The following is a 20,916-nucleotide window of genomic DNA, read 5'->3' as shown; positions in this document are numbered from 1 at the left end:
AATTATAATATACAGGGCGTTTCCTAACTACGTGTAAAAAATTTAAAGGCGTAATCCTCGACTGATTTTGAATCAAAAATGTCTAATAAACGTATGTCTGCAAATGCCTTGTTTCCAAGATACAGGGTGTTGAAATGTGACAAGAAAAAGAGATTTTATTTCCAAAATGACTCAATTTCGGTGTTTGAATTTTAGAAAAGACAATTTTTTGGGGGAATGCTTTAATGATTAATTATAAGAATTGCTGAAAATGACCACCATTACTTCATAAGAGATCTTGTATCACAAAGACGTTGAAAGAGGTTTTTAAAGGTTTGGTGGTTGGGAGCTTGGTGGTTTGGAAACTTTTCCATGTAAATGCGCCTCGCTGCCAAACACTTACCATCAGCAAGGCCGTAAACAAAAACCATATTGGTCATTTCTTGATTAGTGTAATTAGGCATTTGAAAAATTTTCAAAACTGAGGTATAATCTGATTTTTAGGACACAGAACTAAATTCTTTCACTTTAGAGAGTAAAACACCAAAATAACACTGACTATCTTGTTTATAGCAGTGGAAGTAGAAAAAAAAACTAACAATAAACAAGTTAGTAAATATCACCAAACCTTTAGAAACCTTTAAAACCTTTTTCAACGTCTTTCAGTCAACACCCTGTATCTTGGAAACAAGACGTTTGCGGACATATGTTTATTAGACATTTTTGACTCAAAATCAGTCGAGGATTACGCCTTTAAATTTTTTACACGTAGTTAGGAAACACCCTGTATATATAATAATATATAATATATATATAATAATAAGTTTTAATAAATAAATTGCTGTATTTCACTCACTATATGATTCTCAATTATTTCTGTTAAACTTTAAAATACTCTGAACTGAGTTTGACCGCATCTGTGGCGGCTAATTACTGGCCATTATTCCATTGTTTTTTTAACCATCTGGGTTGCGAAATTAGGAAAACATACAGGATGTAAGCAACGGTGCTGGTTTTGTCTATAAATCAGTAAGATTTTTATTCGCAAATTGTCCCGACACCACCGATTGCCCACGTGCATAAGAAAGTCCAGTTTTATTTATTTACATTTCACTTCCGTGTTCCAAATTTCAAGGGAACAGGCGCTGGGCGTTCCAAAAATCTGCCCCGATTCGTTCCTAGATGCCAAATTCTAGTTGGTTTCTTCATAATAACTAAGGCAGGATGAAGCGATGTTGATTTCGTTGAAAGTACCAACAAATATGTATGCGATAATTGGTTCGGATTAAGACATCAGAAGTATATATGTACAGGGTGTTTATGCGAAAAGTCCCGCCCCTTCTAACTTTTTAATATATTGAAATGGGAAAAAAATATAACAAACAGCACTTGACAGATTATGTAGTTTTTAAGATAGTCAGGAGTTTTATACAGGATGTTTAATGAACGGGTATGAACCCAACATTGCATTTTTTGAACAATTAAGCACTACTTTTTTTTACATATTTAGATTCTGCGTTCTATTACGAATTCAACGTAATACAAAAATTTGCTCCCATGCAATATGGTCCGATGGCGTTGGTCTACAAATATAACTTAGTCAGATTTGAAAACAATTTATCTGATGTGGTCAATAGTAGTAATTTGTTTTGTAATGATTATGGATTGTCCCAAAATTAAATACAACAATTTATTACGTTCATAATCAATGTTTTCTTTGAAAAATGCTATATGTTAAAGAAAAAAGATACCAAATTTAGTCAATTTATACTATATTAACTTCAAATATGAGAAAAACGTTTCAAAAGGTATTTTTTATTTTTCTTATTTTCTTAACCCAATATTTACTTTTAAGCCCAACAGGAGTATAAGTATTGTTAGTTATTAAAACTGAAATTAAATTAAATTGAAGAAAATAACAATGAGGCAGAATAAACTTATTCCTTTGTTTTTGTTATTATTTTACAGGTATTGTTCAAAGTTCCTTAAACCACGTTCAACGTATAATCGATATCTTTTTTCCAAATTTAGTAAGCATTTGGTAATCATATCACTTCAATTGGAGTGATTTATTATATCTGTCGCTTCTATTTTCATTATAATTATAAGAATAATAATTGTAAGATATGAGATAAGACCTATATAGTATATCGTCGAATTCGTAATAAAACGCAGAATTCAAATATATAAAAAAAGCAAAGCTTGGTTGTTCAAAAAATGCAATATTGGGTTGGCACACGTTTATTAAACACCCTGTATAAAACTGCTGACAATCTTGGAAAATTACATGAACAATCAAGCACTTTTTGTTATAAAAAAATTTCTATTTCAATATACACTTCCCCAAAAAACTAACGCAACACTGAAAAGTAACCAAAAGTTTCAAGTGATTTTTTCTGAACTACTTGTCCGATTTCTTTTAACGATCGATTGTCGCCTCTAGAACGTTGGTTTATTAACCGCATTCGAAAGAAACCTATTTTTTATAAATACTAGGTGTAGCAATTATAGCGTGCTTTTTTAAATAAAATTTATAACACCCTATAGAGTTCAACAGTTGCATTATCAAGTTAGAATGGTAATTACATTTTAGCCTTATCTTTTTTTAACGTTTTCTTTTTTGATTTATTCCATTGTCTTTCCTATTGCACGAGAAACAACATTTCGTAGCATAACTTGTATTTATTGAAAAAATTAATATCTAAAAACAACGACAAGAAACGAAACGAAGTGCAAAGACAAGTTCAACAAAAGTATCAGTAGCGAGTATTTCCAACTCTGGCACGAATAAGCTCTTCGCAACAACGATCCATACTTAAAATAAGAGACTGTATGTCATTTTGGTCCAGTTCTTCCCATATTTGAATCAATCTCTACCGTACGTCTTCGAAAGTGTTTACGTTCCGTTCCTATTGTAATCTCCTGCTAAAAGTGTCCCAGAGATTCTCTATAGCATTTAAGACTGGGCTCCGAGCTGGCCATGCTACGGTAGCAATGCTGACTTCTTTTAGATAAGTTCTCACAACTCGAGCAATATGAGGCCTGGAATTATGTTGCATCAACAAAAAACCTTGCCCTATATACGGCACAAATGGCACTACATGTTGATCTAAATCCTGCACCATGTACAGTGGTGGTCATCACTACAGCAACTTTTAAAAATTTTAAATAAAATGTATCTATTCGGCTAAACCCAATATACGTTTTTAAATTATTTATCTTCCACAACTGTTTGATGTTTAAAATTCATTCAAAGAAAACATCAAAAATTCCTAGAAGGAACTATCAAGACATATTTTTCCAATACCGGACAAAAATATAGCAACTCTTGGAATTTTAAAATTTCACTTGATTTACACACTTGTGTGTTTAAAGACGTTTTATATTCTAAATTAAATCGACGATTTCCATTATGGGTCGAGGTAAAACGATCTTATTAGAGATCAGGAAAATTATCACTGAGCGGTGTAAAAGTGGCGAACGGCAAAGCGAAATTGTAAAGAGTTTGGGGGTGCATAAGTCAATTGTATCTCGAATCATTTACAAATTCAGACAAACAGGAAGTGAAGCAGCTGAAAAAAAATCAGGACGCACAAGGAAAACTACAAAAATAACTGATAAATGGATAATTCGAATGTGTCAAAAAAATCCATTTCTATCATCCACTCATATAAAATCACATTTAGAGGAAAGGGACCTAGCTCATATCGGTTCCAAGACCATAAGAAGAAGATTAGTGGAAAATGGATTATTTGGTAGGCGACCAGCGAAAAAACTATTGCTGTCTAAGAAGAACGTGAAAGCCCGACTTCATTTTGCGTAGGATTACCAACACTGGACATCTGAACAGTGGAAATTGGTGGTTTTCAGCGATGAGTCCAAATTTAACTTATTTAACAGTGATGGCCGTCAGACAACCCAAAAGCGCAAGGTTGCAAAAAAAGTTTGTTTTACCAACCCTAAAACATGGAGGAGGTTCGATTATGGTTTGAGGTTGTTTCTCTGGTTTTGGTATGGGTCCGCTTCACAAAATAGAAGGTCGCATGGACCGGTTTATGTACCGAGATATCCTCAGGAATCATTTACAACCATATCTTGAAGGAACCATGCCACTAACAAGCATTTTTCAACAAGATAATAACCCCAAACATGAATCGAAACTTGTTTCAGAATGGTTTAGAGAGGAAAGAATTGAAGTTCTTGCTTGGCCGTCGCGATTTCCCGATTTCAATCCCATAGAAAATTTATGGGAATATGTGGATAATAAAATTCGGAATAATACATATTCCAATTTACAGGATTTATTTCAGGCACTTTAAGAAGCCTGGAAGAGTATTGATAACAATTACATCAACAATTTAATAAATTCAATGCCACGAAGATATGCAGAAGTTATTCAGCAGCAAGGGTATTATGCAAAATATTAATTATTGAACAATTCTTTTGTAATTTGTTGAAGTTTTGTTACTCTTTATAATCATTTTGGAAAAGTTGCTATATTTCTGTCCAGGTCGAAATAAATATATTTTATTATTTTGGTATACAAATTATTATTGTTTTATTGTTATATACTTCTATCGTCAACAGTCATTGTAGAATCATATTTTCAAAACCTATTTTGAATTTAGGTCATTAAGTCTAAATTTTTTGAAATTTTAAAAAGTTGCTATAATTTTGACCACTACTGCATCTTTCAGCCTTAAGGCTTCCATATGTGACGACGAGTTCGGTGCGGCCAGTCAAAGAGATGCCTCTGCAGATCATCAGAAACCCTCCTCCAAACAATGTGGCATGTGAAAAATTACCCTGAGTATACCGTTCGTTAGGAGATATACACGGATACGCCTGTCATTATTGTACAAACAAAATCGGGACTCATCCGTAAATAATACTTGTTGCCATTAAGCCTCTAATCAATTATGATGCTCTCTGGCAAAATTTAACTTCTCTCTCTGATGAACTCTAGTTGAAGCTGGACCTCGCGCAGCAATTCCATGTCTCAAGTTATGTGCTCTTAGTCGCTGATGAATACTTTCTGTGTAAATTTGTAAATCATTAGCATCTCAAAGCTGAGTTTGAAGAGTTCGAGCTGTTGCAAAACGTTGTCTTAACGGTAAGATCCTTAAAAATCGGTCCTAAATTGGAGTTGTTATTCAATTCCTTTCTTGTTCCGGCCTCCGACCATAACTTCCAGTCTCTCCATATCTTTGCATGGCTCGTGAAACGGTTGTGTGACTTGCATTAAATCGTCCCCCAATTCTTCGGCAACTCCAGCCTTCTTCAAACAATATTGGCACTTGAGCACATTCTTCACGGGTAAGATTTCGTGTTTCATGTTGCATATTGATCGGTAACAGAACTTGTCAAAAATGACATAAATAACGCTGCAACTGTATTAAACAATCGGTGTCATCCTTTGGTTTTCTATGACCTCCTACTTACCTTAGTGTTCGTAATGGTAAATAAAATGAATAAATTCATGCCATGCTATGAAATGGTGCTTCTCGTGCAATGGGAAAGATAATGGAATAAATCAAAAAAGAAAATGTTAACAAAAGATAAGGTTAAAATGTGATGACCATTCTAACTTGATAATGCAGCTGTTGAACTCTACAGGGTGTTATAAATTTTATTTAAAGAAGCACGCTGTAATTGCTACATTTGGTATTTATAAAAAATAGGTTTCCTTCGAGTGCGGTTAATACACCAACGTTCTAGAGGCGACAATCGATCATTAAAGAAAATCGTCCAAATCGGACAAGCAGTTTAGAAAAAAACCATTTGATATTAGGTCGTATAGTATGAAATGAGTAGATTCTCGAAATGCCACATTCAACTGTGAATAACTTCACTCTAAATATATATTTGGACTTGACTTTTTTATGTGGAAAAGGCACATTCTTCCTCTTTCGATCAGAGTTTAAAGTGTTAAAAATAATTGAAAACTTTTATTTTTATAAAAATTTTTTTGCATCCATGCAAAATAGTGAAATTCGTGTGTTAATGAAATATGAGTTCCACCGTGGAACCACAACAGCTCAGACGGCTCGCAATATTAATGATGTGTTTGGTACTGAAGTCACTTCACAGCAAACAGTATCTCGTTGGTTCATGTTCATGAAATTTCGTTCTGGCAATTTTGACGCAACAAAGGAATCACGTGGACGACCTGAAACTCAAGTGGATACCGATCATCTGAAAGCCGTGGTGGAAGCGAATCCACTTCAAAGTGCGTTCGAATTTTCGTTAACATTCAGTGTAACCAAAAAAACAATTGTTGGAAAAACTCCAACATAAAAATCGCTCTCACGTATTGCCCTAACATCTGGGTAATAAATCTGGTAAAGAGAGAAACCAGAAACAAAAGCTCGACATACCACTGGGTGCCAAACCATGGGTACCGCGCTAATCACTTCTCATCTGGTGCACATTCACCGTGATTTATGAAGTGCAAATTGCCCAAACACATTAAGGGCAGCAATAAATTAGGATGAAATGTGGCAACAAACGCGCAAGTGGACATGAACCAGAGGGTGTTAGAGATAAGGTAATGGTGTGAAAGCATCAAAGTGGCGACTTTCTCATGAAATCGTGGGAACCCAAACTCGGGAACCTGCGTCTTTTCGGGAAGGGGCACAAACTCCTCTTGGAACAAAGACCAGAACCGTTTTTCACCCCGTCGCGAAAGCAACAAACTTCTCTAGCTCTCGTTGCCATATAAGCCCATACACGGGCATTATTGTTAATAAGTTAGTCACAACTCACCCTGCAATTCAACTAGTCTGTGATTAAATTTAATGTAATTTGTGTAACCAAGTTTATATAATTTCTCGAACCTTTGGAACCCCATTACTTTATGACGGTAGCCCGTCTGGTCCTTCGAATCAACTAAGAAACCTCGCCAGCGTATTTGGATTCCTCTGTGGGTGCCTAGTGAGGCAGTCACTTCTGTTAGGCAGGAACTCAGGAAGCCCCTGGCCTAAACAACAATATTGACTCATTTGGCTGAAATTGGTGAGGTGAAGACGCTGGACAAGTGGGTACCGCATGAGTTGAACGTCATACAGAAAGAACGATGTCTCGAAGCTTGTGTTTCTTTGTTGTGCCGGTATAATAACGATCCATTTTTGAATCGGATTGTTACTTGTGATGAGAAATGGATCCTATATGACAATACCAGACGTTCATCGCAGTGGTTGGATCAAGATGAACCACCAAAACATTGTGCGAAAAAAAATCTTCATCAAAAGAAGCTTATGGTGTCCGTTTGGTGGTCCAACGCAGGTGTCATCCATCACAGCTTCGTGAAACTTGGTGAATCGATTACGGCTGATGTCTACTGCCGACAACTGACCGAAATGACGAGGCAACTGACGGTTAAGCAGCCAAGATTAGTCAATCGCAGCGCACCGCTATTGTTGCACGACAACGCTCGGCCACACACCGCACAAGTCACCTCGGCCAAGCTACAGGAGTTGGAATTGGAAACTCTTCGTCATCCACCGTATTCACCCGACTTAGCACCCACTGATTACCACTTCTTTCAAAATTTGGATAACTTCTTGGTAGGGAAAACATTCAGCCGTGCGCAGCGGTCTTGGCACTGGCCAAGATTCCGCCCATCAGACTGCGAGTGAAAGAGAGGAGAATGGTGTGGGAGAGAGGTAAAGGTTTTAGGAGGGAGGCCGCAGAGAGGGTGATGAGTGAGTGGGAGAGTGAGTGGGGTGTGTATGATGGATGGGTGAAGGTCTTCGTTCCGAGCATTAGACGATGGGTCGAATGCGAATGGACGAAGACCGGGTACGAACTAACACAGGTGTTTACCGGATATGGAGTGTTCGGGGTATACTTGCACAAAGTAAAGGTTGAAGAGAGTGACGGCTGCTGGTTCTGCGAGGAGCCAGGAGTTGCGGACTTCCCAGAGCACACAATTTGGGGATGTCCGGAGTGGGAGACCGATCGGATTGAGGCCAGGTGGGCGGGGCTCAATCTGGACCGAGGGACGATCGGCTCTGAACTCGTAGAGAGTGAGTGTAAGTGGAGAGCGTTTGAGTGCATGGTCAAGAAGATCACGCGCAAGAAAATTGTGCGGGAACGGTACAGAAGGAGAAGGACGGAAGCATAGAGAGTAGCTCTTACGACCTGGCGCCCCGAAGGAATGCCTACCAGGCGATACCGGGGCCATAAGAAGAGAGGGGGTGGTTTTAGTGGGTAAGCGGGCTCAGGCTCGAATCCCACACTACCCGACCCTGTGCGGTCGGGTGCCTTTTTGAAGATTTCAACCTCCTCGGGCACAAAACAAAAAAAAAAAAAACGCCATCACAGCTTCGTGAAACCTGGTGAATCGATTACGGCTGATGTCTACTGCCGACAACTGACCGAAATGACGAGGCAACTGACGGTTAAGCAGCCAAGATTAGTCAATCGAAGCGCACTGCTATTGTTGCACGACAACGCTCGGCCACACACCGCACAAGTCACCTCGGCCAAGCTACAGGAGTTGGAATTGGAAACTCTTCGTCATCCACCGTAATCACCCGACTTAGCACCCACTGATTACCACTTCTTTCAAAATTTGGATAACTTCTTGGTAGGAACTCCGACGAGGCTGTAAAAAGCTGCCTTCCACGAGTTTATCGACTCTCGGCCTGCAGGCTTTTACAGCAGGGGAATCAATGAACTTCCCGTTAAATGGCAGAAGTGTATTGATAATGGCGGTGCATATTTCGATTGACAACAAAAACATTTCATATGAAAAAAAAATGACTAAAGTTTCAATTCAATTCTACTCATTTCATACTACACGACCTAATATTTTTGGTTAATTTTCAGTAGTGCGTTAATTTTTGGGGTGTATTAAAAGATTAGAGGGGAGTGGGATTTTTTGCGTGGACACCCCGTATATACAGAGCTTGTGAAAAGTATTGCAACACGTTCATAGCTCTCATACACCCGATATTTAAAAAGATTCTGAAACACGTATAATTCTACTTCAAGAAAGGCATTCAATGCATTATTTATGGTGTTCAAGTTTTTCACCCCTATCCAACTTTTCCTACTAACTTTTTATTCGAGTGAAAGGGCGCCCATTGCAGTACTATATTAAATAAAAGGTAATTCAATGAGAGATTCAACGGCGTACTCATAACTGCAGTTGGATCTGCTATTTGCTTAAAAAGTAAAGCTATTAGATACAAAATAAAGTAACTCGCTATTACGTCAAACAAAATTAAAACTCCTAAAATAAATGCCCACGTCGGGCTCCAGTAACAATTTGGCGATGACTCAGTCGTTCCTCAAAATTTAGCGAGGAATTATCCAGTGTTGGTTCTGTTATTAATTTTAATTCTGTTTGAATTCTAAACCTCAAATCATTTAAATTTCATAGTCCGTTTTTGTAAATAGAACTTTTTAGGTGACCTCACAAGTCAGAATTCAAAGGGGCGTAAAATCTGACGATCTCGACGGCCATTCTATTGCGCGTCTTCTATCAATCCATCTTTTAGGGAAAATCACCGAACCATAGCATAAAGTGATGGTGTACCATCTTGTTGGGATCGAATATTATTGGCTGCTTGTTCCTCACTTTCTCTAGGAAAAATTCCAGGGATCAATGGAAATATTTAATATTTCAATAAGTAGAAGTGCGATGCGTAGCTTAAGCCCTTTATGAAAAATGGTTCCATAAACTGGTGGTCGATTATATCCAAACCTACATTGAGTTTTTGCGGGTGTTGTGTAGGCAGAGTGTCCATACAATGAGGATGGTTTGTGGACCAGTTGTGCCAATTATGCCGATGAATAGATTCATTTAAGCGAAACGTTGTTCTATTTGAAAAAAAAAATCCGAAAAAGAACCTATTAACCTGAATAACCTTTTCTTGCATCAATTCACAAAACTTCCTCCTACGATCAAAATTTTCAGGCGTCAACTCTTGGGTAAGGGAAATTTTGTATGGACGACATTTTTCTCGTTATAAAAGATTGCTTACTGATTTTGCTGATACATCAAATCCATCGGCCAGTTTGCTGGTAAACTGTATGGGGTTTTTATCGATAGTTAAAAGAATCTCTACTATTTTATCGCCACTAATTGCTGTTCGAGGTCTTCCGCATTTTAAAGCAACTTTTACACTTCCAGTTTTTTGAAATTTTTTATCAATCCGACGACCTATGGGCCACTCTGGATATTTTTCATAAAATGTGAGACACACCCCTTCGTAAGTTCTTTTGCGATCTTCATATCCAAAAATATTCATATGTCAATATTTTGCTTCTGAGATAAACGACCCATTCTTTTGATATTTTAACTATAGCAAATGCTTAATAACTAAAATTGGCTACTAATGAATTCTGTGAAAACTAAAATATTTTCTATCCTACGTATCATTGTAATTTTTTCACTCTCTTTTAAAATGAAGCGGGAATGAATTATCTACCTAGGAAGTAAAGACGGCAATTTTACATCTTTTTAGAATACGGACTTTGTTTTATTTTTTTTAAGAAACTACAGATCTAATTTTAGTTATGAGTGTACCGTTGCATCCCTTGTTGAATTACCATTCATCTGACATACTACAATGGATATCTTTCCATGTGAAAATAAAAGTTCGTAGCAGTAGCTGGATAGGGGTGATAAATTTGACAATAAAAAATAATGTATTAAATGCTTTTTTTTTTCTAATAAAATTATACGTGTTTAAGTATTTTTTTAGATATCGGGTTTATGAAAGTTATAAATGCGTTGCAATACTTTTAACGATCGCCGTATGTACAGGGTGTTCGGATTTGGATTGTTTTGACAGGAAAGTCCCATTTCCTGGCTAGATAGAGAAAAACTAGCATACATGTCCAGAGCTCGATTTTTAAGAAAATATTAACGACAAAATTTTGATATTTTTACAATCCACAGTGTTAGAGGGCGTTTTTCAAAATTCGGCTATTTTCAAAACTCCCCATAATTTTTTAATTTTTAATTTAGGACAATACTGAAATAAAACAAAAACATTCTTAGGGCACTTTTTCGATTTGATTCCAGTGGCGTGCTTAGTTTTTTGCTATAGCGTACCGTTTTATCAAAAACCGACATAACTTTTTTATTTTAAATGAAACTTGGAGCCGGCTATGTCTTTAAAAAATGTCCATTTTTAACTATGTGAGTATGTCTTTAGTTATTTTAAAAAATAAGCGATAAGTTTGGATCTTCTAAAACTTCTGCAATTACATTTAGTTCTTCAATTTCGTTATTTTCACTTAAATTGTGATGTTGTGGTGTCCACTTTTTGGAGCTTCCATAATTCCATAAATTATTTTTTAACTATCTTAAACAGTCTTCTGTCTGATTGATGTCGCTCGAGATAGGTATGGAAGTATAACTCACAGGCTGGTTGCGAGCTTGTGTTTGGCAATATGAAACACTTTATCATGTCATATTTTTCATAGTTATCTATCATTTTTACTTGAAAAACCGGCACCAACTCAACACTAAAAATAAAAACTTTGACGCAAATATTAAAACATAAAATAATGTTTTTTGGATAGCTGATGCAGAAGACAATTTGAATATAAGCACAAAAAGTCTAATACTTCAGTTATTTTTGCAAATAACTATAGACATATTTACATAGTTTAAAATGTCTGAAAATTTATATTTTTTTAAAGACAAAGTCGACCATGATTTTCATATAAAATGAAAAAAATATATACAAAACAAACAGTATGCTGCAATAAAAAATTAAGCACGTCACTGGAATCACATCGAAAAAGTGCCTTAAGAATGTGTTCAAAATTATTCTAAACAAAAAAGTTATTAGGAATTTTGAAAATGGCCGAAATTTGAAAAAAAAGCCCTCTAACGCCGTGGACTGCAAAAATATCGAAATACGGTTTTTGTGATTAATATTTTCTCAAAAATCGAGCTCCCGACATGTATGCTAGTTTTTCCCTATTTAGCCGGGAAATGGGATTTTCCTGTCTAAACACTCCAAATCCGAACATCATATACATATGTGATTTCAGGTACGGTCAAAGATGGGTATGAAGTGGATAATCGTGTTCTAACCGCTGTTAACTTATTGCCTCAGACACACTGTTTTTTTTTTTAAATAACCTTTCTAACTACAGCTAAGGCTAATTGGTAAAAACTAGTGATTTACGCGCTAAGCCATATGAAAAATATGATAAAATGTGACAAAGCAGGAAAAGAGTCGTTACACAATGCAAGTGGTGCCAGCTAAGTCCCCAAAAAAGCGTGTCGGTCGTCATACATAAACAAAAATATAATAGAAACAACGCTTTGCTGGGAATGGCACAATTGCCACGTTGACACGGATTTCACAAGACGCAGGTACAAATATGTAGTTAAAGAAAAAACCATCCTGTAGCGTCAATTTCTGTGGCATGTAAATAACAGGAACTCTGCTAACCCTGCCTTGATATCTAGACATTAGTCAGATACGCGAAGTTGACTGTCCATGCTCCATTGTAAAACCAGAGAACTTTGTCAAGTTGAATTTAACTTCTTCACACTTTTTCAGTTTTCGCCTATGATTTACACGAAATGACTTTTCACTGCAAAATCGAGTTTCTGAAATAATTTCCATGTTCACGAATCCCTTTTTACATAGTTTTAACAGAAAATTTCGTGGTTAGGACCTATTTTTGGATATTTTCCAGAGCAAAAGTGGGACATGCAATTCGACCTTTTGAAACAACAAAACCCAATTTTTGCAGCTAAAACCGCTTCTCCCACCTATAAAAATATGCGAGCGAAACACATTCCCCCTTGTTTATTCGTTCCATTTTCGGAGACCCTTTTTCAAAGAAATGACGCTCTGGCCATCAGGACTGTGCCACAATTTAGACGGAGTAACTTAGCATTTCAGTTGCAACACGAGCAATAGCTAAAGCGCATAAACTGTAATAAATTGAAAACGTATCTGCAGGGCATTGTGTACCTTCAACCAGACCGGCTCATTTGTAATGGAAATTAGGAGAAAGGGCCATATACAAGTTCTGTGCTAATTGGCAAGAAATCCAGAACCAGAAATGACTGACCCGCAAAATTCTCAGAACTCCACCAGACCGCTCTCGTTTTTGGGACCTCGAATCGGTGGTCCGGTTCAGAGTTGAGATGATTTTTTTTTTTATTATCGATTACTATCTATTTCGAAACTAGAATTTATAGAGGCCACGCATTTCTCGTTTCCCCTTTATCCGCCCATCAAAACGGAGCCCTTTGTGGACCCCCTACGGCATAATTTTCTCTGTCTGCGCACCGTTCCCGTTTATATTTTTAATCATACGTGCGGATTTGGCCCGCATTGTCCTCGCATCGACGATAATTACTTGCGAAACAGGAGTTATTAAAACACAAAGCCGAAGGTCGGTGGAGGAGCCCCACTCTCCAACAAACGATAAGCGAATATGAATAATTGATTTGCTGAATTAGTCTCAGCCAATGGCACTCAATGAGATATTAATTGTGGCTTTTATTGAGAACGCGAGGGGTGACTGTCGTATCTCGCACAAAGGGTTCTGAGACAGGTTAGATTTGAAACAATAAGGGAGTTAAAAGTGATGGAAGAGCGAGAAATTTTAGTCCTTTGCGTCACTAGTGGAAGAAGTTCATATTTTCTGTATTTTTCGCTTTCCGTTTCTTTATAAAATCATTGCACGCAGTTTTTACTAGGTTTTCTCATGTCGTCTTGCAGCTTATGTTTCTGCTCCAAATGAGCTCTTCTGGCCCTGGTAGGAGCAACGTCGGGATTCACATCGAGAACTCCCGTCCCCCATCGCTCTATACGTGTAAGGACGTCTATACATTGAAATTCGTGCATAGTATGAAATTCCTATTCATTACAAAACAAAATTGCATTCACAACAGATTCTTTGCAAGACACCTTGTACAAGTGGCATACATGCATGCAGCTCTCGTGCGTATATATGGATCCGACCTATTTCCATATGAGATATTTCCCACGAGTGTAATTTTGCGCTCTCTTCGCAATACAATGGATATGCAGGCAAATTTGGTGCATTTCCATAAATGCTTTTGACAGTTTTAAGTTTCTTGACGATGATGAGGCACCCCAGCCACATAATGACGTTTCAATGAAACACGCAACCATTAATATCGCCTAAAATTTCTGGTCTAATCTTTCGTCGGTAAATTTGGACCCTTTCAGGCTGCGATTTCAATTTCGAGCCATGGCTTAAAGTAAGTTCAAGGCAGTTTAATCGGGGGCTTTAGCCGGGCCAATTTATTTGGTAATTAACACAAGAATAAGCCAGATTTAGAGTTTCAGGATTAATATCAAAATACGAACAACTGGCAATGTTGCGGGTATCATTGTGCGGTCAAATTTATAACTTGAATCGACTACCTCTGGACTTAATGGCGAATGCGCCTTTGGAAGCTTTTGTTCGGGACAGCAGCAAAACGCAACAGGGTTTAATTCGAGTTTGTTTGACCTATGTGCTTAATGAGTGCATAGAACAAACGGTCATTTGGAGCCAATTTTTCCAATCGAACACAATGGCTAATTTACATGTTTATCAATTTGTATCAGCGGCTCGTATTTTATTCGACGAAAAATGTGCATTTCGGCGTATTTTCCAAATTTCCTCTCACCGAAAATAACGATTGTGTAATGGAAAAATATATTTTTTTTTGTAATTATTAAGTAGTTATATAACGGGAAATCGATGAACGGACAAAAGGCAGAGGTTAATTGTATTAGCTTGATTATGTTCCTGTTAATAATGACGCCAAGCTGATTTTGCTATAGTGGACACAATGCTAATTTACATGTTTATCTGTTTAAATCACTAATTTGCTGCCTCTTCCTATTGGAAATTGAACGCACATGATGAGATGTAGAAAATAGGTCAATGTACAAAACTGATTTGGTCATGGTACGCTTTTTCTGTCGTATTCATAGTGATTCAATGGGATTATAACTTTCAACACCAACTTCGATTTGACGCGCATTAATTCTAAAAGCGACTCAAACTTTAATAAATTGAAAATGCATCTATAGAGTTTTAGGCAATCATTTTGCTTCTATAGAGTACAAATGAAAATGGGAATTCGAAAGCACCTTATTTCCAGTCTATTTTAGCTTCCGGAATACAAGAATACAGCTCTGGAGTATTTGAATTTATAAAATGATGAGTGTTGGGCCTGTAATAGCCATCAATTAATTTCCATGCGGAAGTAAATGCATTTTCACTCATTCCTGGATGAGGTCTCTCCTACACTTCTACATTCCCGCTTAGCAAATTGCTTGAACGCCATCTCATTTTTGCCTGCCTGTAAGAGCGTTTTCAAATCGATTTTTTTCCGTAACAGCGAATTGGCGATGTGGGTCGTGCACTGGCCAGCTGCATCCCCAGACTTGAACCCCCTTGATTATTTTCTTTCCGACGTTAATGAACTACCGTTCGGTTAAGTTTAAACGATTAACTGCCTGTACGACAACGAATTGAAGTCGTTTCCAGCACTTACTCTAAAAATTGGGGTCTGGTGTGATTCGTTATTCTGACTGCAAACAAAGAGAAAAATGACGCTTTTCGGCATCATGAAAAAGTTGTCGGCACTGGCAATTTGAGGGTAGAAGTCGGGATATATCCTCACCGGAAATTAAGGGTCCAATCTAAAAAACAAATTGCCCCTAATTCGACTGTAAATTTGGCGAAAGAAGGGCAAAAAGATTTGTTCCGATCGGAAGCCGGCCGGATTAAGAGCCGAAAGTTATTAACTTTTCTTATATAGATGCGGCAATTGCCATGCCAGAGTAATCGGTGCAAGGGTTAGTTTCGAATTTTCTCCACCCTCATCTCGAGCCTAAATTAAATCAGTAGCGTGTAAAGAAGGGAGTCCGGTTTATTGCGGGAAATTTGCTTTTTTACGACCTAATTGCCCGTGATATCTTCCAAGGGTTTGATTACGGAAATTTGTTCCAGGAAATTCTTCCTGAATATTTCACGTTTAGTTTTTACCAGATCAGTGACGCACTTCCGGTAAAATGCGTACCTTAGCCCTTTTGTCAAGTCTGGCGCGCCTCTGTATAAGGTTCCAATTTCCCCAAAATCGAATCATCATGGATAATTCCATTTTTGCACTATGACAAACAAACCTTCCTAACGAAAAAATGGCGATATTAGTTAATTAATAAATTCATAAAAACAAATTTGTGGTGCAATTAATTTGCCGGAAAATGGAACAAAAATGATCAGGACTCGGGATTAATTAATGGAAATAAAAAGGAGAGCCCCAATCGGGTTTAGTCCATTGTGCGGAAACAATTATTTATTGTCATCCCATTGGAAAACTTGGAAATTAATGGATACGAAGCGTTTTGTGTTAGGCCCGGGTAGAAAGGAGGAGAGAGACTAAAGGGGCCATGAAAATTTACTTTGAAAAGTTTTTGTTATCGAAATAGGCTTTGATCAAGCCGCGCTTGATACAGGCGTGTAACCTACTTGCCTGGAAGTCATTATTTCGCAAATAACCTGATCGATTTCAAAAACATATTATTCCTAAAGCTGATCCTTCAATGTATACTGTGTGACGGAGAAAAGGGAACAACCCGTAAAAATAGTTCAATTTAAATATTTTTTCATATGCATGTCAAAATTAAACAAATTCGACTGTTGAAACCCAAAAAAACTTACAAATAGGTCGGCCCTCTGCGTTGTTCTGTGCATTCCTGGACATCTCTAGGCATCGATTCAATGAGATGATCGATATCTTCTTCGGAAATCTTATTCCAGGCTATTTCTGCTCCCGTACAAATAGCCTGGAACAATACTATGTGGTAACTTTTGTAACCTTATACCCACAATATCCCATACATATTCGACTGGTTATAAGTCTGGATATCGGGGTGGCCAAGGTAACAAATTGATTTCGTTTTGTCGGAAGAAATCCATAGTATCCAGAGCCGCATGAGGTCGTGCATTATCTTGTTGAATAATTGGACTTTGAAGTATTCTGAAACGACCCCGTTGCAAAACTTTTCGGATAAATCGTTGAGCGATCATATTGCCTTTGATGAAAAGCAAAAGTGATCTACTACCATGAGCTTTAGCATCCAACACTATTATCCCTACAGTCTGGTGTACCTCGTCGCCATCTCACTTTGTCCCGACCATCATCCTTACTGCGCTGAATACTACAGTATTCCATTTCAGGTTCCCGTTATCTGCATCGATTTTCTCGATGAAGAACGGTAAGAGATAGCAAACAAATGGGGTTGATGGTTCGTACCACAATAAGCTGTTCATGTTTGACAAATCCAAGGTATGTCACCACCTTCGACGAGATAGATCTGTCTCTTCAAGCCAAAAGTCTGAGGCGGCGATCTTAAGGTTCTGTAGTTCTTCCACACCTTCCTGAACCTCTTCTTCTTTGCGACTGGCCATGGTACTTAAACTTCGATTCAAGTGGCGTTTTCTCTAAATGACAAATCACCCTCTCGTAAATCCACTGTTCGACCTCTATCAAACATGATTTGTTGTTGCATTTCTCGCAGTCAAGAAAAGACCTAAAATCCCTGACAATGTAAAACCGAATACGGGAATATACTTAAAAAACTGATGGTTTTTATATATCAAAAATGATTTAAATCAAACGATTTTCATGGGGTGTTCCCCTTTCTATGTCACCCAGTATACTGCCACCATACCATTGGATCGACGGATCCCATTTGGTCGACTTTATGAGACGTTATTGAGGGTCGTTGGCATTCTAATGCCTTTCTGAAGAATTTTTATGACTTATCGAAGCTCAAATTAATATCCCCCGGAATCTGTTAGAAACGCCAGATGGAATCCATTATCGATTAAAAAAATTGAAGCCATTAGTGCTTCTTATTGACCTAATGGAAGCCCTTTTTTGCAGTCTTGGCTGAAACAGGGTAAATTATGGTATTAATTCGGAGGCGAAATCTGACTTTAAACTTCATCTCCTTGCATTTAAACGTTTCCAAGTTAACTTCATAATTTTCGCAAATTCAAAGCATTCGAGCTTATCGCTTTCTGTGCCATGTAATCCGAACGCTTTTCTAATTTGTTTATCTCCGGCATAATTCCGAGGTTCTGTCAAAAGGCCCGCTAACTCTTAAAGTTTATATCTTATTGTGGTAAGGGAGGAAATTCAGCAAAATCCATCCAACAGGAGTTGGTCGGATGAACATTTAGCCCGAACTGAAATATTAAAACGCCCAGGTAAGAGTTGCCTAGACACATCCATTAGTCTTAATCTAGAAACTAATTTCTCAAAATCTGAGGCAGAAGATCAAAAGTGAACGCTTTTCGCTTTCCTTGTAGTTATTTAGACGTCGTAATGAATGTAAACAGCACATGTTTCGTAATACTTCAGCCTCCGAATTTCCTTGGGGATAATTTGGCAATTTTCCGTGCCCGTTTGGGAGGAGCGCTCAGAAAAACCAAGTATTACCGTTGGGGATGTTTCCTAAATCGTTTTGCTATTTATTTAAGGTGCCTACATTCTTCAAAGATCGCCTCTGGGAAATATTTCCGAGTTACATAACGTCGAATCGAAGAAGTTTATTTGCACAAGGGATAGTGGTGGGAAATTTCGGTGGCGGCCCGAAAAAAGGGCGTTGTTTATGCCCAAAGATGACCTTGCCCGTAAAATATTGCCATCATTTTTAAACTGCTCTGCGTGTGTTAACAAAAGCGTAAGAAGGAAATTGGAAACCCTGAAAAACTGCGAGGCGTATACATTCGCGCTATAGACGGGGAAAATTGCTCGTTTATTTATGGCGGAAAACGTAACAAGCATGAAACACTTTCTCGTATATGCCTGTCTGCCAAACCATCGCATTTCCTTTGGGAAAATTCGCGTATTTCTTCATCCTGATGCTAAAAACTCCGATGAGAAATCGACATTTTTCCACCTTCGCTTCCCTACCTACACGCACTTTACTCAAATTACCGTACAGTCCCATCAGGCAAGTACTTAAAATTACTCAAAAGAAAGTTACTTTTAGCAATCTCAATATTAACTATTGCATCAGTCCTCAATTATGAATAGAACGATAATGCCTGCGAGAGTGTTCACGTATAGTACTCCGTGTACATTTAAAGGTGATTGCTCCAGGGGCTCCGGAGATGTCGGCGCTTAAGACATGAAAACTTGCGAAATACAACGTGTTTGAAGTCTCGTAATTTCACAGCTAAGGCGTGATCAACTACCTCAACATAAATCGACTTTATAATTGCATGGCCTCCTCGGTCGCCCGACCTGACACAACTCGATTTTCATTTATGAAATCTTATAACGAACCAGCAACCTCAAAACACCTAAATTTAATTCAAATTAAATGCAACATGGTCACCTCTTTTTGAAAAGGCCTGTGGCTACTTACAGTTTTATCGCCGAGATGTTTCACCCTACAGTTCAAAAGGGCCGATTGTCCAACTACCGCTGTCACATTCCTAGGCCCTATGTCATCGAAATAAGGTTTCTGGGGTTTTCCTGGGGGCCCTTCCAGAAGCTTCGGCTTTGAAGGGGTGGATTCCGACGATTCTTGAATTGTGGAGCTCACGAAGTTCATGCCACCTGCAAAAATTGAGAAGAGAACTGTGTTCAAATTGAAAAGGATCTCCCGCATGCAGTTTTAGGATTAGGAGCTATTCTACAAAATTTCCTGCAAATCGCTGTTAACACTCTTTTTCAACGACCCAATAAAACAACGGGTTAGTAGTTAAACTATGGCAAGCTGGCAGTTTAAGCGATTGTAAGTTTTAATTGCGTCCTGGTAATAGATAGTCGAGATAATTGAGTTTAAAATGTTTCTGTTGAGTTAATTACTAGATAAAGCTTTAAATTCATTAGATAGACGTGACCTGCCTTGGAAGAATCCTCCAGGAGTTTCGTTTCTTTATAAATTCAACCCTCTAGAACAATCGGCACCTAAGTAGCTTGCCCCAGTGACTTAACAGATAAACGGAATTAAAAATACTGGTAACATCAGCATCTTAAAGAGAAATAGAAATCTGGAGCTTCGACATCCATTTTGGCTTCCAATTTTGAACTTAATTTTCTACGTGACGTACGTACCGACTATTTGTTATAGAAACTCAGCTTTTTCAATTTAATAGCGCCATTTTTCTTGCCACTATAACCCAAAATCCTTAGGGCCAACGAACTTATGATATATGTGAACTTTAAAACCATTAATGCTGGATCGTACTGGCAGCTCTGGAAATTTCAATCCGGTATAGAAACGGAGCTTTACAACGTTTCAAATATCGCAGTCGAACTGTTGCCAAAGAATCCCATTATCAATTTTATTCGCCCTGCCATAAAAGAAGAAATCTGTCCCTCAAACATTCAAAGGAAGCCGAATTCTCATCTTCGAGCAACACATGTAACCTTTCTGGGAAATTGTGTTTTCGTTCCCCGGGTAGCCTCATTCACAATAAGTCCATGGAAATATCCTTTTATGTGAGTCTGCTCTGACGGGATTTATATCACTTTACAATGCACCTCGTATCTGGAACAGTTCTGGAAAGGGGTGGCCAGCCATTGGCTTTGTGCCCTTGTGCTTACTCTCCAGTCACGTCCAGACAGATATCGAAGGAACGGTGATTGAGTGAGACGACGTTTTTAGGGTAGGAAATCACCTTTTTTTAACTCCAAAGTTTTTGTTTTGTGGCAGATTGATATCCCGAATCTCATTGTTTTCGCCCTCTTCTTCAGCTTATCTCGGTTTAACTCGAAAATTCGCATGAAATATCTTTTCTGGGAACTTTCTATGTCGGCATTTGTATCACTTCACAATGCAGCCATGCTAGGAAACTTGGCTTTATGTCCCGTGTAATAATAGCCCAGTTATAGAGACCAGTCAGACCGAACCAACGATTATTGAATGAGTTTTAAGGCCAATAGAGAAACCGACTTTT

At 37.9% G+C, this 20,916-nt stretch overlaps 1 protein-coding gene across 2 annotated transcripts in view; it reads right to left on the bottom strand.

Annotated features, from left to right (window-relative positions):
* LOC136343734 (transmembrane and immunoglobulin domain-containing protein 1-like) overlaps positions 1-20,916 on the bottom strand; it is a 198,179-nt gene that overhangs the window by 16,986 nt on the left and 160,277 nt on the right. For both annotated transcript variants that reach the window (XM_066290649.1, XM_066290650.1), the window contains exon 3: positions 19,377-19,570. In XM_066290649.1, coding sequence (XP_066146746.1) covers positions 19,377-19,570 — 194 coding nt within the window. The remainder of the gene's footprint in view (positions 1-19,376; positions 19,571-20,916) is intronic.

Source organism: Euwallacea fornicatus, chromosome 15 (genome assembly GCF_040115645.1).
Source record: "Euwallacea fornicatus isolate EFF26 chromosome 15, ASM4011564v1, whole genome shotgun sequence".
Classification (NCBI taxonomy): Eukaryota; Metazoa; Arthropoda; class Insecta; order Coleoptera; family Curculionidae; genus Euwallacea; species Euwallacea fornicatus.
This window is presented reverse-complemented; position numbering and strand designations above follow the sequence as displayed.